Here is a 24,524-nt window from a genome sequence, read left to right on the forward strand (position 1 = left end):
ATAATGGTTGGTGCCTGAGGACCCTGGAAGTGGGTCACCACCTGGATACAGCTGGGGAGGAAAGGGAAGAATTCCAGCCCTCGAGGTGCACAGGAACCGGGTCGTTTCTCAGGAGTGCTGTGACCTGGTGGGGGGGGGGGCGGGTTGGCATGTCAGTGACCCCACGCGGTGGCCCCAGTTAACCTGCTCTGAGCACCATTGCTCCCCTGACCCACCCAGCATGTCAGAAACCTAAGGCCGCAGAGAAACTTCCCAGCAATCTTTCTTCAAACAGAAGTGGCCAGGATAAGCCCTGGCGCCAGTGCTTCCTGGGTGGGGCAGAGACGGGGAAGCCTTGAGCGCTCAGCTCGGCACGGAGGAGAGTCTGGGGCCACATTTTCCCATGTCATTCTCTTTAGCTCTTGCACCAGGGTCCTCAACACCTGCGGTGGGGCACCCTTGTCTCTGGGACACCCATGAGCCCTCCTTCCCACAAGTGGAGACCAGAGTGGTGGGCACAGGGACACGGGAGACAGAGAAGGGTCCATGTGGCTAGAGCCCCCTAAACCAGTTGCCCCCTCCATCTCTGGGGGCGCGGTGTGAGTAGGTGGGGAGCGCCCGCACAATCTCTTCGCTTGAGCCTCCTTTGTCATGCAGGAAACTCATCGAAGGCCAATAGCAGCCAAGGGGATTGTCCCCCAATCGAAGAGGGGACTGATGGGTGTGGGCCCCCAGGGGTCTGGAGTCCCCAGGGCCTGCTTGGTCTGGACTGCCAGCTCCCCGCCCCGCTCCGACCCATCATCTGGGGTAGTAGTCCTCGGGAACGCCCGTGAGGTTCCTCCCTTTAAGGGCCGCATCCACCGTCTTGATGTAGGCAGAGATGGTCTTCTGCATGTCCGCCGTGTAGGGGTCGTACTCCAGCTTCCGGAGCCCCGAGCGCTTGAAGTTGCCGTCCTTCTGGCTCTCCACACACAGCAGTCGGTCCTCCCTGACAGCCACACCCAGCAGGCCGACCATCCGGCCCAGCTGGACAAAGAGGTCCTGCTTCAGATCCTCAAAGTGTACCACCAGCACCTTCTTGCCGAACTTGAGCCAGTCCAGCGTGTGCGTGGCCCACCACGGGGCGTAGTTCCTTACGAACTCTGGCCACTCTGTGGACAGAGCAAGGAGGCCCAAGTCAGAGGGAGGACGCAGGTCAGATGGCGCTGGCAATTCACAACAGCGCCACCACCGCTAACCCTTAGATCGCCAAACTCGCCTCCCTCCTCCCACCTCAGGGCTGCTGCTTCTGCCTGGAATCATCTCAGCCCTTCCTTCTCTCTGGGGAGAATGACATTTGTCTGGTGCTTACTCCATGCCAGGCACAGACTTATATATAAATCCTTGTTACTCTATTTTTATATTTTAATATATATTGATCTTAATATAGAGTGTAATAAATATACTAATAGAGCTATCAATTCACTTATTCCTCACAAGAACACCGTGAGGCAGGCATCATCGTTTTCTTCATTTACAGAAGGGGGAACTCAGGCACAGAGAGGTTAATTAACTTGCCCAAGGTCACGCAGCGCAGCTAATAACTGGCAGAGCCAGGATTTGAAACCAAACAGTCTGGCATCAAAGTCTGGGCTTTTAACTACCGAGTTATCCTGTGTAGGAACAGTTATCCTGTGTAGTAACAGTATCTTCTCACAGGATAGTAATAGGGCCTTTGTACAGAGAAGTGGAAAAAGCATACAAAATTTTTAGCATGGTGCCCTGTACCCAGTAGGTGCTCAGTAAACGTTGGCTAATATTATTACTGTGATTATTCTGTTCTCAGGTGAGATGTCATCTTCCCTGACTCCCCAGGCTCAGGCAGGTACCTCCTCTGGGCTGAGGGCAGTTTAAATCAGATTATTTACATTGTCATTTTGACACCTTTCTATCCTATCTTTCTTTCTTTGATTTTTTTTGAAGTATCACACACTGTTTCTTTGTGCTGTTTGTTCCCTTGCCATGGTAAAAGGGCAGGATGGATTGTCACCAAGATTGGGAGTGTGCGTTTGGGATCCCCTGACTCAAGAGACGGGCTACAACAGAATGTGGGAAATTCACCGGAGAGCCCTGGAGAAGACCTCAGAGAGAGCCAGCCAGCCAGCCCCAGGAGCTGTTGAAATTCTGATAAAGGGGAACCCAGGAGGGGGGTGGTGGAGGATGTTGGGAACAGAGAGAGGGATTTGCAGCCTCAATTCTGAGCCCCAGCTGGAGAATCATGGGGCCTGTACTCCAGAACCCTGAAGCCATACCCCCTGCTTCTCACAGGGGCAGCACCACCCTGCACCCTCCAGAGGGATATGTTTACTGAACCAGGCTCAGTGAGCCTCCCAAGCTGGGTTGGGGAGCCCAGCTGGTTCTTAATAACTAAATCCTCATCCTTTGCTGGATGATGGATACCCCTTATCTCATTTAATCATAGTAACTACCCTGAAAGGAAAAGACTACTGTTCATTTGTCACCAGTGAGGAAACGGAGGCTCAGAGACGTGAAGTAATTTGCCCAATGTCACACAGCCGGGAAGCATCATCCAGACCAGGCCTGCCTGATTCCAGGCCCCCATCTTTCCTAGGCACCAGCAGCCTCACCCCCACTCCCTCCCACTGCCTTACACCCAGCAGGGGCTTAATAAATGGTTGTTGAACTAAATTGAAATTCCCACCCGCCGAGTTGTGATGTGATAAAGGGCTCCTCTTTCTTTGCAGAGCACATCAGAATCTGTGGTGAGGCTCCTGCTCCCCCAGTGACCCCCTGGAACACCACAGCCACTTGGGAAATATTTATGCTGATGACAAAGATATTTTTTATCCTTCAGGTAGATTATTTACAATGTATCTAGCTAATTGGGCCCGTACTGTTATAAGACCAGATGTATCTGTGTGATTAGGAAAAAATCTAGCATGTGTATACTCTGCTTTATTTTTTGAGAAAGAATTTCCCCATTCCTGAGTCATCTCACAGCATCCCTGGTGATTCAGGACAATTGCCGCTCCCATGGCAGAAACCCAGATGGATGGAGAAGGCACTCGGTCACCCAGTAACACACAGATCTGGATGGACTTCCAGGCTTAGCGACTTGTGACCATCTCAAGAGGTCCCTGGAAGGTGGTCCTCAAGAAGAACGAAGGGCCTGTCTGCACGATGGCCTGGATCCCCCAGATGGTGCCCCTGGCCTTGGACACAGGCTGAGGGGAGACGACATGGCATCCCTGTGACTGCAAACTTCCCTGGGGTGGGAATGTACGTTGCCTGAGCACCTACTGTGTGCCAGGACTGTGCTGGGCACTTTGCACGCAATACCTCACGCAGTGCCCACAAGAAGCCTGGAGAGTAGGAATTACTCTAGCTCCATTTTACACACGGGAACAAAGGAGGCTCAGAGATGTGAAGCCACCTGCCCATGGCCACACAGTGGGTGTCCAGGGCAGGATTTGAACCCACGTCTATCCCAGACTGATCCTGGCTCCCGCCCTCCTGGCAAACCCTTTAAGAGCACCTGATCTGACCATCGCCAGCACTATTCTCGCCCCAGATCCTAGTCTACATCCACTTACCTCACCTTCAGGTGTCATCTAAGACACGGGTCTGTTCACAGAAGACTTTGGAGTAAGACTGCCAGAGTTCAAAACCCAGCTCCTCTCCATATTGGCTGTGTGACCTTGGGGACGTCAGGAGGTCTCCTTGAGCCTCAGTTTACCCATCTGCACAATGGCAACTGTGCTAAGACCTCCATCCTAGACACACCATACAGATGGAATGGAATAAGATTTGCAGACCCTGGCACCAGGGCTGGGGCATAGGAGGCGCTGGATAAATGTTGGCTACAATTATTCTTGATGTTGGTCCCCAGCATCTCTGAGATGCCCCAAGTGGCCCATCATTTTGGGGCAGCAGATACTTGCCCCCTCCCCACCCCTTCCTAGAGCAAAGATCCCTCACTTGAAGCTTCTGAATGACTTTGCTGGAACAAAGAAGAACAAAAATGAAAAACAAAAGCCCTCATTTAGCTCAGGATTCCCGGTAATTGATGGCTGCCTTCAAATTGGGCAATAAAAGCACACTATGCCATGGACCACTGGTAATGAGTGCTGGTTCTGCCGGAACTGTCCCCCACAAGGGCCCAGCGGGACACGGGCTGGCCACTCTCTGCTTCATCTTCTTGTCAAAGGGAGGAACCGGGGTCTGATTAATAGCTTAACTGTATTTAATTCTCCACGGAATCATTAAATACGGTCTCTGTTTCATTAAACAGATCCAGGACAATTCACTTTGTGTAATAGTATCACATAAAACTTTGCTTTGGGCCCACTCCAGGGATGTCATAAAATCAATGTTATGGAACCAAAAGCCGGGGGTGGGTGGTGGTGACACGAGCCTCGACCCAGCTATAACTGGGAGGGGGACACGGGTGAGTGACCTCTGCTCTTAGGTGGGAGTAACCCTCACATTCCAGGCCGAGGGTGTCCTAAAGCAGTGATTCTCAAATTTGAAAGCTCACAAGAAGCTTCTGGAAGGAATCTTGTTAAAATGAGAATTCTGATCCCGTAAGCCTGAGGTGGGACCTGAGAATCTGCATTTCAAACTAATTCCCAAGTGATACTGACGCTGCTGGAGCAGGCAAGGGTCTCAAACTCAAGTGCCTACAGGGTCAGATGTTAATGCAAATGAGAGGAATGGGTGGGTGGGGTCCGTGGGCATGGAGTTCTTTGGGGAAGGCTCTCAGGCAGAGCACTTGAAGACCTGGGTCAGGCCTGGGAGGAAGCATTGGGAGAAGGTCCCTCCCAACCCAGACTAATGAGGGGGCCCCAGGCCCCCAATAGGAGGTGTGTGTCCTGAAATCTCCTCTTTCCCATCCCCTGCAGCCTCTGGGCTCAGCCTGTCCTGACACCTCCCTTATCTTTGGTTTTAAAGCCCCCAACTGTCTTGAATAAGGAAGAGGCAAGGTGGCTCCTGGGAATTAGGAAATTGCCTAAACCTGAGACGAGGGGTTATGCCAAGAGGGGGGAGCCTCTGAATGTACCAGAATGTCAGCAACACCCCAAGGTGAGAGACAGCCTGGTAGCTAGTGCCTGGGTTTGGATCTCAGCTCGCTCAACTCCTGGGGCCTCCGCCACATGACTCGCTCCCTTCCTGGGATGGTTTTCTGCTACCGGTGATTGTGGCAGCCCTTCTTACCGCCTCGGGTAATTAGAAGATTTAAATGAGACAATTATCGCTAAGTGCCTGGTCCCATATGAGCTTCCCCAGTGAATTCCCTCCCTTTTTACTTGGGGCAGCAGGATGCCTGGGAGGTGGAGAGCTGGACTCTAGTCCCGCATTATGTGCCCGAGTGACTCTGGCAGGCCCTGCCTCTCTTGGGCCTCATTTTCCCCACTAATAGAGAATGAATCCGTGGTTCTCAGGCCTCCCTGCACACTGCTTGAAAAAATACCAGTGCCCAGGCTCCACTCCAGTAATCGTCTGGGGTGCAGCCTGGGCACTGGGACTTCCCCACATCCTGGGATTCTGATGTGCTGCTGGGGCTGAGGACGCCTGGGTTCAGCGATCTCCCAGGTCCTTTGCAGCTTGACAAGCAGAGCATCTGCTCCCGGGACAGGGTCCTGCCGTCGGCACCTGCAGACTTCTCAGCCTGGCTCCAAACAGTGGTCATTTTTGACTGTTCTACAAATAAGTAATTCAGAGGTCTCTTTACCTCTGGGAACAAACGTCATCACCTGTCCAAGCTTCCACCCCCTCACTGAGAGAGGAGGTGAAGCAGGGGAAGGGACAGACAGGTCCCTTGAGCAAACTGGGAACCCAGGGCACAGTTGGTCAGGCAGGCCCAAGGGTTTTCATCAATGACATCAGTGCTGAGAATGTGATTGGCTGAGTTAACGTTGTCCTGCCTGCTCTGGTTCTCTCTGGGGAGGGGCTGGAGCGTGGAGCAGCTGGGGGCTAGGGGGAGGGTTTGGAGGAGTGGGAAGCACCCCTGGGCCTAGAGGCTGCAGCAGCTTGGTTCCTTGAAGCTGGATGAGGTCGGCAGGGCTCACGTTCACAGAGTACTTACTCGGCATCAGGAGCTCTGAGCGGGGGGCTTTGTAGCCACTGACGTTCCGTCTAACTCATTATCATAGCTCAGTGGTTAAGGGCATGGGCTCAGGAGCAAGACTCCCTGGGTTCAAACCCCTGCCCCACCACTTCCTGGAAAAGTGCCTTCACCTCCCGAAACTAGCTTGCCCCATCCATAACACAGGGTTAACTGTGTTGACCTAACCCAGGCATCAGCTAGCAGGCTGTCTCTCACCTTGGGGTGTTGCTGACATTCTGGTCACGCATGGAGGTGACTTCCATTATGGTAATGGAGATATGGGTGATAACTGACATGGGATTTTGAGGAGGTTGGGTCTGACTTCGGAGCTCTCCCCACTACTGTGGACCGCTGCTCTGTACTGAGACATTCTTCCATTCTGGAATCTACTAAGCACCAGAGGTGAACATCAAACTCAGATCATCTTAATGAAGTTTACTGCTCGGAGACTGACACTGTCACTTCCCAGCTATACCTGGGGCAAGTCACTTAACCTCTGTGAGTTTTCCAATCCAGAGTAGTTGAGAGGGTTCATAGAATGATGATCTTAGGAGCTCATAGGTGACCTCATGGCCACTCAGCCACTGACCTTGGGCTGGATTCAGATCCTAGGAAAGGACTCTTGAACACGAGGGTCCACTGAGTGTTTTTAAAGGGTTAAATTCTTGGATTTTTATTACCTCCACTTTATAAACAGGACAATCTAAGCTCATGGAGGTGAAGGAGCTTTTCTAGGAAGTCGTGGAGTTGGGATCTGAACTCAGGGAGTCTTGGTCCAGAGCCCATGCCCTTAACCACTGTGCCATGATAACAACCTGGCTCACAGAGGGTGATGCTGGTGGGTATGGTGGGATGTGCAAAGCATACCTGCTCATCTGTAAGCAGGACCTGGACACTTACACACATGCCTTCAAGGCTGCCCTCCTGGATTCCTGGCAGGAGACAGCACCAGCCCCTCGCACTGCCCTCTGCACCTAAGGGCCCCACCCCCCCCCCCCCCACTCCAAAGCAGTACCTTTGCCCTTCCAATGGGCATGGGCAGCAAAGCCGATGTGTCCGCCATACTTGCGGTTGAACTCTGCCATGAGGGCCTTGTAGGGGTTGCGGATGAGCAGGATGGCCGCGTCGAAGGCCTCGATCTCCTTCTGGCCACTCTCGTGCGTCTTGATGCAGATGGTCCTCCCGCTGCGCCAGTGGTCCCGCTCACCTTTAAACCCTTCCCACAACCAGGGGGTTAGGGAACGTGGCACTGAGCTGAGGGACACAAGAGGTCCACCCCACCCCCTCCTGGACCCCTTCAGGAATCGTCAGACGTTCATTTGTCCACTCATTCATTTACTCACGTACTTATAGAGCACCTACTACATGCCAGGCACTGGGCAGGGAGAAAATGATTTACAAAAACATCCATGGGTCTTAGTTTTTGAGAGCCAGATAATTTGAATAGTGACATAAATGAATGTAAAGTCACTGCCGTGGTGAGAGCTACAGAAGAGGAGTAATCATGCCTAAGTGCCACGAGAGTGGCCTGACCGTAATGTGCTGGAGGATTCCTCTTTGGGTGGAGTCTACATCTCCACCCCACTGATGCTGGGCACGGCCGTATGACTTGCTTTGGCCGGCGGATTGAGGGCGGAAATGGGTCTCTGCCAAAGTCTCAGGATGCATCACGTTTCTGTCCACTCTTGTGTGTTTCTGCTGTCACTGAGAAGGACATGCCTTGGAAGCCTGTTGGTCCTGGATGGTGAGAGACCCATGGAACAGACATGGGTCCAACCTGCAGTCTGCAGCTGAGCAGCCCAGCCAGCCTGGCCAAGATCACTGAGCTAGTCAGGCAGCATCCAGAAAGACTTCCTGGGAGAAGAGGTGCTTAGGCTGAGAACTGAAGGACGAGGAAGAATTTACCATCCCAAGTGAGGAGGGAAAGGTGGTGGGAACAGCAGGTGCAAAGGTCCTGTGGTGGGTGGGAAGAAACGTGTCGCACATGAGCGACTGGTACAGGAGAGCAGAGGGCAAGAGGGGGTTGTGATGAAGAGTTTTAGTACTGGACCAGAAAGACTACACAGCCTTTAAAAGGAATTAAGCAAAAGGAAGGAGGGACCTGATCAGGTGCTCATTTCAAAAGCTGAGGAACTGAAAGACGTTCTGGGTAGCTGGAGGATGCTTCTATAGCAACGACTCCGTGCTGGACACTGCTCTGAGCCCTTTTCATGTAGTAGACAACTGATCCTTTCAATAATCCTTTGCGGGTTTTATTTGATAGATGATGAAACAGTCCCAGGGAGAGCAAATAACTTGCCCAAGTTACAGAGCTAGCGAGAGGCAGAGCTAAGGTTCAAAGCTAAGCCATCCTGCCGCCCAAGACTGTGCTCTTCTCCATCTTGGCCTCCCATGCCCATGAGAGTTAAGGCATTTGGATGGGCTCTTCAAAGCCAGTTAGAATGCTAATGTATCAATACTAGACCTTCAAGATACTGGCTGTATTTCCAACTCAATGAGTGATCTGGGACATCGTGTCATCTCTTTGGGATTCAGTTTCCTGTATGAGGTGCCCAGCATACAGTAAGTGCTGAAGGAATGACTTAAATGGAGGGAAGGTCCCAGGCATATAGTAGGTGCTTGATAAGTGTGTAATGTTGATGGAAGCAGGTGAAGTACCCAGGACATGATACTCAGGAAATGTTTGTGGGATGTAAGTGAAGGGAAAGTACCAAGCACACAGTAGGTCTCGATAAACATGCCCGGGTGAGCTGAACAGCACATAGTAGGTGCTCAGGAAGGGGTATTCCCATGCCCTCCCAGGGGGTCTTTCCCAAGCTCCTGCCCCCATTCCCTGTTCCCCTCCGCCTCCTCACCTTTGTTGTAGAGAGAACCGTCGAAGTAGTAGCTGCCGGTGTAGAAGCCGGTGGCCAGCTCAATGAGGTGGCGAGCCCACGTGTTGCCGGCACCTGGGAAGCTGGCCAGAGCGATGAGCTGCTTGGACTTGGCTGGGAGGAACCTTCTGTCCATGCAGCGGTTGTCTGCAAAGGGCAGGGCACAGACAGGGGTCAGTGGCAGGGGCACATCAGAAGGAGCCTGTTCAGAAGGGACCAGGGTGTGAGTCCCATCCCTGCCACTTCCCAGCTGTGCGACACGGTGCTTTCTGGGCCTGTTTCCTCATTTGGAAATGGGAAAGTGGTTATATGAGATAATATATGAAAAAGGATAAGCGCATGGTACGGTTTCAATAAAAGTCAGCCAGGAGGATGAGCCTTCTCTCCAGCCTCAGTTTCCCCCCTGTCACAGTGAGTCTCTTATCACCCCCACACCTGCCTCCAGATTAAAACTCACAAATGCTGTCCATCTGCATGGGACTGAGTCCAAGGTTTTTATCTTGACCTTCAAGCCCCGAGTGGCCTGGCCCTTGCATCCTCCCAGGCTCACGCCACCCACATGCTCTCCCCTCAAACTCCCCCACCTGCCAGCCACTTGGTTCTTTCACCGTCTCATCCGTGCTCTGCTCCTTCCTGACTTGGCAGCTTCAGGTGCACTGGTCCCTCAGCCTTCACTGCCTCCTACCTGCCTTTGACTGCTTATCATCCTGCTCTCTGCTGAATTGGACTCTTCCTTCCTCCCTCCCTTCCTTCCTTCCTCCCTCCCTCCCTCTCTCCCTCCTTCCCTCCCTCCCTCCCTCCCTCCCTTCCTTCCTTCCTTCCCTCCCTTCCTTCTCTGACTCCCTGGGCTATCATTAGTGTACTATGTCCATCTCTCTCATATTACTTTCTGCTACTGTAATTCAAACAATTATTTGTTTAGTCAGAAACCCTGCCATATTGTCCTTTGCTGATTCCCTGGCACTTTCCATACTATCTGGCATCCATCTAACCATCCATCTACCCATCCATCCATCCATCCATCCATCCAAGGAACATTTATTATCCTTACTTGCTGTCTCACAATAGCCCTTCAAGGGAAAAGTTTGAAGTCCTAAATTTAAATTCCAATTCTGCCACCTCCTTGCTGGGTAACCTTGGAAAAATGATGGATCTGAATAAACCTCGGTTTCCTCACCTGTAAAATGGGAATGCTGATAATGATGACATCCTGGGGGTTGGTTAGGAGGGTTAGAAGAGAGAATAGGTGTTGAGTGTTAACACAGGGCTCACATGCTGTGAGCTCTTAGTATTGATGGTGCTAGCCAGAGACCAGGTCTCTTCCCCACCATGCACGTTTAATCTGTTTGTTCAGAGGAGAGCAGACTTTGGAAAAAAACCAAAAAGCATCTTTATCAAGCCAAGTAGGTGTCTGGGAATGGTTTTCATGAGAACACATTGCAAAAAGGAGCCTAGATGCAAAACTTTCTGGAGTGTGGTTATGTTTTATATTTTGACAGGGGTGTGGATTTCATAGGACCCAGTTGGCATCAAATAGTACACTTAAAATGTGTGCATTTCACTCTATGTAAATGCTACTTCAAAAAATCATAAGTAAATATTGAATTATAATTAGTGATATGCAGACTGAAGTGTAATGATGTTTGCAACTTACTCCGAAATGCATCCAAAAATAAAAATTGAGGGATGAAGAAATGGAGAGATGTATGATAAAGTAAACAGAACAAAATGTTGACAAATGTAAAATCTGTAGGATAAGTCTAGCAGGTTCACTGTATAATTCTTTCCATTTTTTTCTAGAGGTTTGACATTTTTTCATAATAAAATGTTGGGAGAGAGAAAGAACCTGGCTCCTCAATTTCCCCTGAAAACAGAATTCTCCATTCAAATACTGCCTGGGCGGCGAGGATAAAGGTGGTTATTTTCAGCACTAAAAAGGAAGTTTATTTGGTTCTTAAGCTCCACAAATCGAAATAGATGCTGGAGGCAGTGTTGTATATAGTTTTGGAATCAGACAGACCTGGGTTTCGATCTAGGATGATCATGGCCTAGTTGTGTGACACTGAACAAGGCTCTTCACCTCTCTGAGCCTCAGTTTCCTCACCTGTAAAGTGGGGCTAATAAACCTTCCAGGATTAGATGGACAATGCATGTGAAGTATTTGCAGTATATGTTGAGAAGCTGAGATTAAGAGTGCAGGCTCAGGACCCAGATTGCCTTGGTCTGAATCCCAACTCTGTTCTGTCCTAGCTGTGTGACTCTGGCCAAGCTACTCAACCTCTCTGTGCCGAGTTGCCATATTTGTAAAATGGTAATAATAACAGCACCTATGTCATTGGACTGTTATGAGGATTAGATGAGTTAATTCAGTCTAAAGAGCTTAGACAGTACCTGGCACACAGTAGGTACTCAGTAAATGGCAGCCATCGTGGACCAGACTCTTGGCAGCCTCATGAACCACATGACTCTCAAGCCACCCCAGTGTGTAGGGCCTGCAAGTGTGACATGGGAAATTGAACACCAGTAATGGCCTGGGGCCAGGCACTGGGAATGAGCAAACCCATCAATCAGGGGCTATTGAAAAGGCTCCAGTGTCGGTTCTGTCCACATCAAAGCTGTTCATGGTCACGGGATAATTAAGCTGTGTATGACCCTTCCCCCAAGCTGGGGTAACGCAGTTCTGCACAGACTAACCAACACTTCCCGGAAACTAACAAACACTCATCCTTCCTCACCAGAGTGTAAAGCCAAGGGCCACACTAGCTAAAGACATTTCTGCTCACTGGGCTCTTAGCAAGATTCAGCTGCCATGCAAGCAGCTGCAGTTGGCCACCACCGGTACGCCCATCAGGCCAAACAGGGGACAGGCTGTTGGTGAAGCTGCCACTAGCTCTTACAGCACCTTTGTGCAAATCAGATAAAGGTTCCCTCCCCTTCCTCTGGGCAGATGTGCTGCCATCCAGAGCTCACGGCATGACAGGCAGAGCACAGGCTGGCTTTCAGGCATTACTTTTCTTCTGGGTTATGCCTGTGCAGTGCTCAACCTGCCCGACCATATGTGGCAGCCTAGTTCCTGGGAGATGAAGAGGAGGTCTAGCCCAGTGGTGTTTTGTTAGCTCTCCAGGCTTCAGAGGGTGCGGGGAGTGTCCTTGGCACTGTGGGCAGAGGTTTCCAGCAGGGGCTTTGGAGTCAGAGACCTGAAAGCAAATCACTCTTGTAGATGTGTGATTATGGCCCGTTCTCAATCTCTCTGAGTCTTGGTTCTCCCATCTGTAACATGGGGATGCTATCACCCTGATCATAGGCTTACTGTGGGCTTCCCATCATTAAATGAGATGAGGCTTGGCATAGGACTGCACATTGTAGGTGGACAGTTTTTTCAGATATTGGGGTAATCCTTCACGGGTTTCCTTTGGGCTGAGCATCCCAGCAAGGCACCTTTCCAAGTGCCACCACCCTTCATGATGCCTCCATCAGGAGAAAAGATTTTCATCTAGAAATAGTATAAACACCATGACCTCAGGCAAGTCCTTTACCTGTTCTGAGTCTCAGTTTCCCTACCTGTAAAGTAGGCATAATGACTATTCCTGCCTCACAGGAAAGCTGAGGGGAATCAGTGAGAAAATGCATACGAAGGACTCAACACTGAGTCTGGCACAAAGAAAGTCCCTAAGTGCCACCATCACCACCACCACCACCATCGTCATCACAGTCTGGTACCCCAATAGATGGAAGAGGAGATAAACATTGAGTGTGGGTTCCACTAGCAAAGGAAGAAGGATGAAAGTGGAAAGGATGAGTGAAACAGAGAAAGAGAAGAAAAAGTTATAGGTAAATTTGCAGAATCCTAGCATTGGAAGGCTAACAACCTACAGCTTCATTTTACACATGGAGAAACTGAGGCCCAGAGAGGGGACATGACTCGCCCAGGATCATGCAGTGGGTCTGTGTTGAAGACCCAAGTCTCCCACTCCCAGCTCAGATGTTTCCCCATTCAATCTCACAGCCCCCATTACAGGAAGAGCCACCAAGGGGGTCTTCAGTATAAGGGATAGAGATGAAGGTTTTCAGAACCATCCCCCTTGCCGGGGACCCTCCCTCCATTGCCCATCCAGGATCTCTAAGCCTGGCTACGCTCACCAGCCCTGCCTCTGCCCTCTGCCCTCTGCTCTCTGCCCTCTGCCCTCTGCTCTCTGGCCTGCACAGTTCTCTTGCTGACAGGCTGGCTGGAATGGACTTGCTGGAGCATCTCTGGGAGGGAGGCCGCTGGGAGAGCTTCTGGGGGTCTGCTGGGTCGGGGGGGACCTGGCTTACCTTGGACTTGCGTCTGATACACAATGAAGTAACTGTGTGTCCCGCAGCTCTCAAACTCCTCCGCGCTGCACTTCTGGGCACAGAGCTGTTCGTCCTCTCTCTCGTGGAGGGGAAATCGCGTAGTGGGGAAGCCACAGTGGCAGGCAGTGCCCGCAAGGGCTGCCAGTGGGTACTCCTGGGGATGAAGCAGGAGAGGAAGGGGAAGAAAGTCACCAAATCCCTGGACAGCCCAGACTCTGGATGCAGAACAGGATCTGCGTTCCAATCATCCCCTTCTCCATCACTCTCCCCAACTCAAGGGTCCCCAGGCTTCATCAGCAAGATTTTGCCCTACCTGCGTACCTCCTGTACTATTATATTTTCCAGCTTTTTTGAGGTATAATTAAGTAAAAAATTGCATCTATTTAAGATGTGCGACTTGATGTTTCGATGCATGTATACATTGTGAAATAATCACCACAATCAAGCTAGTCAACACATCCATCACCTCACATAGTCACCATTTTCTTTTTTGCTTTCCTGTACTATTATTCATTTATTTGTTTCCTTTATGTGTCAAGTCACTTTTTAAAATTAATTTATATATATATATATAAAATATATATATAATATATATATATAAGTTTTGGCTGTGTTGGGTCTTCGTTGCTGCACACGGGCTTTCTCTATTCAAAGGAATCTATCTATTACTCCTGAAAGTAGTACTGGTAGAGAAGTATCATTTCCATACATTTCCATACTGTAAACCCCAATACTACAGAAACAAAACCATGTGATTAAATTCTAACTAGGCACTCTGCCTGCCAAGAACTTGATCCTGGGGTCGACTCCGTTTTTCCTGCAAAAGGGAGATTAGTTGAGGGGAGAGAGGTGTTCAAGATACTTTAGCACTGAAAAGCAGCTTTCTCCTGGAGGTCTTGAAAGAAAACTGAAAAAGAAAAGTTTTTCTTATGGCCATGCATTATACCAGAGTAAATCCTCTGCGTCTGACAGTGATATGAAGCCCATGCTTTGGGAAAAGCTGTCTGAATCCTTTCTTTTAAGCCAAAGAGGATGTTGATACCTACGTGTAGCCACAGTCTTTGTGGAGACCTGCTCCTAAGTGTTTTATTTGTTCTATGAAAGAGCTAAGTGGGAGCAGGCTGGACCTGAGATTTGGAGGGCAATGGACCGTCCTTTGTCCAATTTGCTTCTGCTCAGACCCATGAAGCTGAATTCTCCCTGGTAGCTGGTCCAGGAATAATCTGGTAACAAACCAAGGTCATACCGCCGTGCCTGGTTCCGGTGAGCTTTGCCATGGTAGGTTTGGTTTCTTTCTCACCGGTGTTAAATATGAGCTACAGCACATAGCCAAAGATCAGAGAGATGCTGATACGCAGGTGGGTGAGCCTGGGCTGTGACTGATGGTATTTTCTAGCCGGTGACCCATGTTGAAGCCTCCTCTGACACCCTAAGTCTTTCAGACCCTCCACCACTTGACACAAGCAGCTCTGGACCCCTGTCCACTTAATCCCCTCAATTTTCCTCCTGTGGCCCCCTAAGGAGATTAGAGGAAACTAGAAGAGGGAGGTTTGCAGCGGGGCCTTCCTGTTCCCCTGCCACCCCGCCCACGCAACCTGCCCACACCTTTGCTTCCCTCCAGTCCTATGTACAGCTGGACTCTCTTCCATACTGGTTTGCCCTGTGACCTCACTGTCTTGTGTTTGTCCTCCACCTCCAGCTGACCTGTAGGTTCCTCCAGGGCCCTCAGGACAGAGGGATGTCCACCTGGAGGGAATGCCATGGGAGGGGGATTCCTGCCCAAGAGAGAAAGCTGGACAAAAAGACGGTCAAACCTTCTTTATTCTTATGAACATCGCCCCTGACCTTCCAGGATGCCTCTCGGGAGCAGAGCAAGCACGCAGGAAATGCTTGGTGACTTGAAGTGGCCTGGCTGCCCTTGAATGGTTCCTGGAAACCTCTCTGTGGGGTCTCTAGGGTAGCTCAGAAGTCAAGAGAATAGATTTGGCGTCAGTCCCAGTTCTGCCACTTGCTTGCGCTGTGAGCTTGGGCAAATGACTTCATCTGTCTGAGCCTTGGTTTTGTCATCTGTGAAATGGGGATGAAAATTCCCGACACCTAGCTTTGTTGTGAGAGGTAAACTGTGTGACCCGTGGGGCAGAGGGCTGCATGGAGGAGGTGCTCGGTAAGTGGCAGTTTCTGTGATGATCCTTTCAGTCTTCCTGAGACATGCTTTGTGAATTAGGAGCCTTGATGAAAGAAAAGCCAAGCAGGATGACACAGAGCAGGTGGGGGCATTCAGCAGTTGGGGTGCAGGCTGAGCACCCAGGAAGGGCCACAAAGTCGGCCCCCAGCAAGTGCCAGCATCATGGAGGATAGATAAAGACCATATCTTGTTGACTTTGCACCCCCAGCACTGAGCACAGGGGCCTGGCACAAAGCAGGTTCTCATCAAATATTAGCTGAGTGAATGAATGAAATGGGCAACCACCTTCTTGTGGTTGCGGGGGGGGGTGGTTCTCCTTTGAACCCTCGTGTAACTAGCTCACCTTGAGTGAAGGAGGGAGCTCCTCAGACATCACTGAATGCCAGTGATGCGCCTAGCTCTGTGCTGGGTATTGGGAGTGGTCACAAAATGTTTTAGGCACAGTCTCTACTCTTGTGGCGTTCCCTGTCTGGCTTGGGAGGAAGGATAAACAGTCACCCATCAAGGATCTCAGGCTGAGAGAGGATCAGCCAGTTGGCTCATCCAGTCCAACTGCTATCCAATGTCCAAAGTTCCGTACACCACACCTGCCCTGCCTCTGCTTGCATACCTCCAGTGATGGGGAACTCACTCTGTCCCAAGGTGGGACTGTCCTTGCCTTTACCTGGCAATCTTCTACTCATGCTTCTCGGCCCGGTTCACATGTCGCCCTCACTCCTGAGCAGTCGTCACTATTAGAACAAACACACATCTTTGGAGGGAAAGAAATGGGCCCCATGTAACTCCTACCCTTCGGAGCCACATGAAACAGTCACGCTCCCCCCATGTCACAGATCACAGTAATGACCTCTCTCATCCCAGCTGGGCTGCTGCTTCTCCAAGCCACGCATCCCGTTCCTCCAGCTGTGTCACACCACCCTCCCCAGTGTTCCGTGCACAGAACCGGGCTCACCTTCTCTGTGCAAAGGTCCACACACTTGTCCACAGACATGTTGGGCATGGCAGCCGTCACGGGCAAGGCCAGGGAGAGGTTGTCGGGCCTGCGGAAGCAGCCTCGGAAGACTGCACTTCCATCTGGAGAGACAGAGGGAAAGGAACTAGTCAGATGTAGGCTGGGAGAACCACCTTCTGAAGGAAGCACTTATAAATTGAAGTCCAGAGAAGGCAAGAGTCTCGCCCAAGGTCACGCAGTGAGCCACAGTGGAGACTCATGAGCTAGAAAATTCAAAGAATGTCCTCAACCCTGGCATCTCTGTCAACAACACAGGTCACTGAGATGTTCTTGCTGGGCCGTATAATCCCCTTTTCTTTGTCACCATTCCTATGTCTCGCTTTCTCATTCTTGGTGGTGGCAACTTTTCATTTAGGGAAATGATAGATGCCATGGAGGATTTTCGTGATCTCATCAGGAGAGGGTTGGGCATTTGAGGATGGAGGGAAGCAAAGGGTCCAGAGCTCTCCTGCCCCTCCTTCCAGCACTGGGGTGCCCCCTCTCCCTCCCATTGTCCTGGGCTTTAAGGGAAAAACCGGGGCCTTGGGAGTCTCTGCCCCACTCAGTGCTATAAGGGACTGATTTGTTGGAGAGATTCCCTTTAAGATAACCTAATCTGGAAACATCCCAGCTACGCAACAGAAAATTCAGAAGACGTTGCTATCTCTTTAATAGAAGTCATCCTCAAAACAATACTCAGAGATGTTGCCTTCAGCTGGGTTTACTTGAAGCCGAACCTGAGACAATGTTTTATGGCTTCTCAGGAGAAGCAGGACAGGGCAGGGGAGGAGCTAAGTAAGCATGTGATCTTGGCTGGGTCCCACCTCCAGCTTGGAGGGTAAACTGTACCACAGAGTTGGTCCCACTTTAAGGAAAGGGGCCGACCTTGGCCCTATGTGCCCCCCTCCCCAACATCTGTCATTTGGAAGGCTGCTGGGGCAAGGGTCATTTTTCAGACAAGGGGGCAGATGTGAGCCATTGGTGGTAAAGAGGATTTGGGTGGGTACCCTTTGCATCCATTACAGGTGTACACAAAGACTTATCAATAAGGATGCTCATTGCAGCATTTATTTAAATTAATAGGTGAGAGACTGGAAGCAACCTTGCTGTCCAACAATGAAGTACTGGACAAATAAAGTAGGGAATGACAACACAATGGGATTCTATGCCCCATCAAAAATAATGATGTTAAAGGTTACTTGAAAGAGATGAAGATGTGTTCAAGACAGAATGTTAAATAAAAACTGAGACCATGAAACTCCACATATTATAAAATATCAATTGTGTCCGCAAATTATCTCTCAGTGTAAATCTCTGGAGGGACATAGACTAATATGTTAACAACCATGGTTATCTCTTAACAGCAGGTGTGATGGTTAAGTTTTGTGTCACCCTGGTGAGGCTATGGTGCCCAGTTGTTTGGTCAGACATTGGTCTAGGTGTTGCTGTGAAGGTTTTTTGTAGATAGGATTAATATCTACAGTTAGTTGACTTTAAGGAGACTTAAAAGAGATTTCCCTCTAAAACGTAGGTGGGCCACATCCAATCAGTTGAAGGGATGAGGGAAAAAAACGAGGTTTGCCAGAGAAGAAGGAATTCAGCCTCTGGATGTCAGGCTTGCCAGCCTCTACAATTGCATGAGCCAATTCCTTAAATCAATCTCTTAATTTATATATTTGCCTATATCTTACTGGTTCTGTTTTTCTGGAGAACTCTGATAGGATATAGGCAATTTTTATTTCCACCTTTTTGTAAAACTCTTTTCTAACTTTTTCGACAGTGCATATTTATTTTTTAATGTAATAAAGACAAATTTAAAAAATTATAAGTGGCCCCTGTCAAATTTATCTAAAGACTCATGGTGCCCATTTTAAATTGGGTTCCACTGTTCTCAAATCTGAGCTGTATACACTTTCTAGAAGCACAGCTTTCACATAAAATAAAGGACGCTGTTGATGCAGTGAATCAAAATCAGGAGCACAAAAGTAAGTGCCATTTACTGAGTACCTACTACGTGTGATCCACTCTTCTGAGAACTTTGCGAATGCCATCTCATTTTACCTTCCTGGGAACTCTGCAGGGTCCATAGTAAACTCTCATTTTACACGTGAGAGACACAGGGCTTAGAGAGGGGAGGTTACATGACAGTACTAAGGACCCACTGTTAGCGAAAACGTGCTAAGGATCATCTCAGAAAGACAATGCTAATCCTTGGGGAAAAGTGAAGCAAGCTACAAAAATCATATATCTCCATCTATGTCTGTATCTGGGTCTATCTATTGTGTAAACCACTCCTCCCCCCCTTTTTTTAGCATATACGTATATATCTATATTTAAGTGCAGAGAAAGGATATGAAATTACTCCCCGGGCAGAAGGATGGTGGAGGAGGGGGGAGGGAGTCTAGGAATGAAAATTTTAAATCTCAGCTGTCAAAGGCACCCTAGTGATTACCTCTGCCACCTGGCACCCTGTAGCCTGAAATTGCTCATCGTGGAGGCAAATCTAGCAAGCTGAGAAGACATCTGGAATTGGGTTAAATGACTGATTTCCGGAGCATGCTGCAGGCTCCCGCCATCCAGCACCATCTCCTCCACTTCCCCACCTCTCACTCCAGGCTGCTGGGAGAGGCTGGTGAGAAGTGATGGTGGTGGACGCTGTGGTCCAGGCCTCAGTTTCCCCACATGTAAATGATAGGGAGGGGGTTAGACTATGCAGAGTCTCTTCTGTACAGGACAGCCCTCCATCCCCCAAATGAGGAACTGCCAGACCCCAAACAGCACTAGTGTCCCGTGGGGGAACACGGGACAGTCTCCCATCCCGTGGCCCAGGATGCACCGAGGGACGTGCCATTTCATCGGTCACCCTGAGGAAGATTTAATGATGCTCAGAGAATGTGCCGTACGAGGAGAGGATGGGGAGGGGAGTCAGGCATTTAAGCTAAAGATTTACAGCAATGAGATGAGAAGCTGGAAGCAGTGTGGACGAAAGCTCACGAAAACTCCATTAGCTGGATGCCAATCAGGTCCCAGGGCAGAGACGCTGGCCTTACTCTCAGAAATAAGGGGACTCGCCTTTTCTCTTTAGACTCCACCAGTGTTTACTGAGCCCCCACGGATGCCAGGCTCCAAGCTGGGTGCTTTGGATCCACTGAATCTTTGCAGCAGCCACGAGCAGTAGCTGCCACGGCTGGCTCAAGGAGGCACTCTGGCTTCCAGGGTCACAAAGCTGTCTAAGGAAGGACAGAGTGAGATCAAAGCCAAGTTGCTCTGTCTCCCAAGTCTATGCTTCTTCCAATAATAATAACGCTACTATGATGATTAGATGCTTATAGTCATATCATAATATCATTGTTATCATCACAGCCACCATATACGGGTCACGTGCTATCAGCCGGGAACTAGGTTCAACTGTTCACACGTGCGGCCCCGTTGAACCCTTGCATCATTCTGGTGGTATAAGGATCCCCACTTTTACAGATGGAGAAACTCAAGCCTCAGAGGGCTGAAACCGCTTGACACAAGTCACCCAGCTTATAAGAGGCAGAGCTGAGACCGGAATCTAAGTCTGAGATCTTTCCATTCTTGACGATCTTATCGAATGCTCTCGCTGTACCAGGCACTGTGTAAGCACTTGATATACTTTATCCTCTTAATTCCTATAAAGAAAGTCTCACTCTCCCCATTATACAGAAGGGGAAACAGAGGCTCAGAGGGGTAAGTGACTTGCCTAAGGTCACACAGCTGACAACTAGCAGCATCCGGATTCTAACCTGGGAACATCTGAGCTCCGAGTCCTCACACTCTGGGCTGTCCCTCTTTAAGGAACCACCCCCAGGCCCTGTTTGAGCATTTTCAAAACACTGTGACATATATTCACTCCCCTTTGACCACTAATCATTCACAAAGGCTGTCACTCTGGGGTCTCCTGACTCTGGGGTCGGATTCTCTTTACACACCTAAACACCTAGAACTTGACACTGAGTCTCCAGAACCATATTCAAGTTGTTAACCTGCCCCTTCCCCACCAGGGCCCTATCCGAGGGACCATCTTATAATCCTCCTGGGTCCCAGCTGGGGCCAGGAGGGTCACTATGGGCAATGGTTTTGGGGTTGAGGCCAAGGGAGGCCCCTTCAGGACTGGTGTGGTCCTGGGTACACTGTAGGGTTGCAAAGCCCACCACCTTTTATCCTCTAGGGTGGTTGCTTCCTGGAGCCCTCTCCCACCACCCTGGGGGGTCTGAGACCCTCCCCAACCCAGGACTGTGCAGGGGAAGACAGAGTTGTATCAGAAGGTGTTGGGGGTTTGGGGGTACGTGTGGGTGTGAGGGAACCAATGGGGCAGGAGATGCAGACCATGAGAGTAGCTTGGGCCTGGTTGTAGTGACGGTGTGTTTGGGAGGTGGGACACTTGTGTACAGTGTGTGTGACAGGGAGGCAGTGTGTGCATCTTGTGTGTGTGTGTGCGTGTGTGTGTGTGTGACTGGGTTTGTGATGGTGTGAGTAGAGATCTACCTATTAGGGTGTGTGGATACTGAGCTCTGAGACTACAAATGTGGCCCCGTGGACCTGGTTCATCCGAGCGCGTTTGGGTCTGTCCATGTGGGAGTCTAGGACCCTGTGTGAGCAGGTGTTTGCCCACCTGCCTGCCTGGTCTCTTGACAGTGGGCACTGGGCTGTGGCTGTGTGCTTCGGGCTGTGACTGTATAGTTGTGCACTGGACCTCTGCGTGATGAGTCTTACCAAGGGGAGGAGACATAATCTTGGATGCTCTCTCTGGGTTGCCTGGCAACCAAGTACCAGAGAGAAGAGCTCCCCCTCTTCTACCAGAAGGCCTGGCTGAGCCTCAGCCAGCCTCCCACTGGACTGGCCCAAAGCCACCAGGGTTGGGCATTTCCCAACAACCCCTGAACAGCCAGCATCCAGATTCGAACAAAAACTTTTGTCTCCTCAGTGCAAGGCCACTTCATGCTTGAGCCATACGAGAGAGCAGAACAGGAGGAGTGGGCCCCTCTGCTGGAGTCCAGCCCAGACTGAGTCTCTCCCCAGGATGTCAAGAGCACAGAGACCCTTACACCTGGAGCCCACAGACAGGTGCACGGTTGGTATCGGTCCAGGTCCTGCATATCACAGAACACCTTGCATATGGGTCTCTGTACAGGAGTGTGTGTGTCTGACCGTAGGCATGTGAGAGCAGGAGTCCACCCTTGGTAGTCTTTGGAGTTACCTGCTATTAGGGGCTCACCCTTGGATCCTCTTGCAGACATGACCTTGAGTAACTGAGGGCACTGGGGTATCACTCAGGGCCCTGTGAGCCCACAGGCTCTTCATCTAGGCCTCTGGCCAAATGCTCTGCCCTCCTATCACCCCCAGCTGGACGCCTGTCTCTTGGGCCACATCAGCACGCATCTCCAGATGGCCTCGAGGGCCCAACTCTGATCCAGGGGCTCCAGAAGAGACCATCCGGCCTGGTACCACACCAGAAGGCCATGGCACTTCCCAGGACCATGGCACTTCTCTGGACGAGCTGCCCTGGCCAAGGAGCAGAAGACCAGTGGCTCAGAGACACGAGCTCTAATCCTGACTTTGCTTTTCCTCCCTGAAAGGTGGCGTCTTCACCTGTCAAACGGGCAGCTCTCCTCCAGTACACACAGGCAGCTCCACCCTTCTTCACTGACCTTGGCATGTTTCCTCTCCTTTTGGAGGCTCAGTATTCTCATCTCTAAAATGGAGGCATAAATACTGGGTGGATCATTCAGGGACGGACATGAATGAGATTTGTCAGTACAGTGGAAGGGACAGGCAAAGGGCTGTGAATCTGTCTCCTTAGAGGAAGTAGAATTCCTACCCTGGTATCTCCCCAGATGATTTTCTCCTGCCTTCCTGGATGCCAGGAGGCCAGACTGCAAGTGTGGGAAGAGGAAGGAAGACTCTGTAAGCCCAGCTCTGCTGAGACAGGTCTCCCTTTGACATTTAAGCATCTGCTAATGAGTCCCTGACCCTCCCAGCTTAGAAAGCAGAGCTGAGCTGAATGCCCTGAATACCAAGTAAGGTGACGTTTTCAGAGGCCTTAAAGGGCCAGGGAGGGGTCAGAAGCTGCTGCTGTGAGTCTCTCTTTGGTCAAGGTGTGCACTGGGGTGGGGGGCGGAGGGGAACACGTTTGGGAAGTTAGTTCTAGGAGCAGTAAACCTGCTGGATGTGGCGTCTTCCTACAGTCTTGCCCATTCTGCTTTTGGAGGGAAACCACATGGATTCACAGAGAATTCTGTGATGTCTAATGGGAAGGCCGGACTCCCAGGGATCTGGGGAACACTTTGGAGGCCACCTCTCTCTGCAGGTTGCTCTCCATTATGGCTTGGTGATTGGAACACTGAGAACATGCACGGTGGCCAACACGTTGAATCCTCCTGCTACCCTCATTTCCTCCATCTGTAAAATGGGTTGGGTCACCAGCTCTCCACACCAGTGGTGAGAGGCTTTCTTTTCTCTTACGTCCGAAAACAAAAGAGAAGTGACCAGCCTGGGTCCCTTGACCTCCCTAACACACTCTTGTGATACAAAGAATTTTGGACTTCTACAGCGGTAGGTAGATGCCTTCCTGTTTGCAAAAAAACTCTCGTGCCCAGCAGAAAGGGCCTTGGTTTTGAATTCAGACAGACCTGGGTCAGCAACTTACTTAGCTGTGTGTCCTTGGACTGAGCCTTGGTTTCCTCATCTGCATATGGGGATCATTATCTCTACCCTGCCCAGGTGGGACAGAAGGTGATGCAATGACATTTACAGTGCCTGAGACCTACGAGGATTTAGTCAATGTCTCTTCCTGCTCCTTCTCCATTGCTCGTTCATGATATGTGAAGGGTGGCTAGATCGCAGGTAGGAGACACTACCAGTGCCCCATTAATACACTCCTGGCGCTCACCATCCCAGTATAGGCTGACAGTGACCTACTGTAAACACCTAGGGTATGTGAGGGACAGACTGCACTTGCCAGGGAGTTAATCTCCCTGGGAGCCACCCTCAGCCAATGATGGGTGAACGCTGGAGGATAAATACTGCAGCTTCCTGCTCCTCCAATGGGACGTCTCTGAAGCACGCTCTCCACCACCTCCCACAGCTCCCCAGTGGGAGTAAGCCTCAGCTGTCCTCAGTAGTGACCTGCTTTGTAAAGGGCATGTATTGGCTCCTTCCCTTCCCTTTCTCACGTCTCCACTCCCCTGGAGGTGCATCCTGGGGTCATGATTCAAGTAAACCAAAGCTCACATCCTTGTCTCCGGGAGAACCCAACTTAAAATATCTTGGGTCTTTGAGCGTTCTTAATTTACAAGGGAAACGCTGCACAGAGTTCAGAGCCACTGCTCTTCACAGCCTGTAGCCTGTGAGAAGGGCGCTCCCTGGAGCTGTGCGGTACACAGCCCGTGGACAGTAGCAGCAACCCTGAGGAGTGTCTTCCTAACGACCAACCCTTGCTGAGGAATAGCAACAAAGGTAATAATAACAGCTGCTTACTGTATGTCGTTAGTGCTAAGTATGTTACACATATCACCCCTCAATTAATCCTCACAACAACTTAAGAGGTAGAGGATGCTATTATCCTGTTTTGCAGGTGGAGACCCCGAGACCTAACAAGATTTGGTCACTTTTCCAGCTCATACAGCTAGTGGGGAGCAAAGTAGGGATTTGACCCCAATCTTATTTGACATCACATCCTAGGTTCCCACCTCTCTGCTATTCTGCAGGAGGCCTGCCGAATTCCAACATGGTTGGGCTCCAGAGACCCCATGCCAGCCACCTGAATTTCCCAGAAACCCTCTGAGGCTCCATAGTAGGGGTCCAAGGATCACAAAAGCCCGTGCCCCACATTCTGATAATGTCAGCTCTTCATTGCCAGGCCAGCTGGGATGGTGCATGACCTCGGAAGCTTGGAGTTTTTACTAGCAAGAGGCGAGCAGAGCAACTGTTCATCAACTCCCTTTACTGGGGGCAGATGAAGAACATCCTGGAACCAGCTGCAAGTATCTCTGAAGTCCATCATCTCTTTGTTCTGAGGCTTCACAAAAA

The 24,524-nt window shown here is 50.4% G+C and overlaps 1 protein-coding gene across 1 annotated transcript in view; it reads right to left on the reverse strand.

Annotated features, from left to right (window-relative positions):
- Window positions 1-242: 242 nt before the first annotated feature.
- The window catches only part of WSCD2 (WSC domain containing 2), a 43,432-nt gene continuing 19,150 nt past the window's right edge, over window positions 243-24,524 (reverse strand). The window contains exons 4-8 of the mRNA XM_059894752.1: window positions 16,431-16,552; window positions 13,273-13,447; window positions 8,941-9,105; window positions 7,101-7,301; window positions 243-1,130 (exon numbers count right to left, since the gene is read on the reverse strand). Coding sequence (XP_059750735.1) covers window positions 778-1,130; window positions 7,101-7,301; window positions 8,941-9,105; window positions 13,273-13,447; window positions 16,431-16,552 — 1,016 coding nt within the window. The 3' untranslated portion in view covers window positions 243-777. The remainder of the gene's footprint in view (window positions 1,131-7,100; window positions 7,302-8,940; window positions 9,106-13,272; window positions 13,448-16,430; window positions 16,553-24,524) is intronic.

This window comes from Balaenoptera ricei, chromosome 14, assembly GCF_028023285.1.
Source record: "Balaenoptera ricei isolate mBalRic1 chromosome 14, mBalRic1.hap2, whole genome shotgun sequence".
NCBI lineage: Eukaryota > Metazoa > Chordata > Mammalia > Artiodactyla > Balaenopteridae > Balaenoptera > Balaenoptera ricei.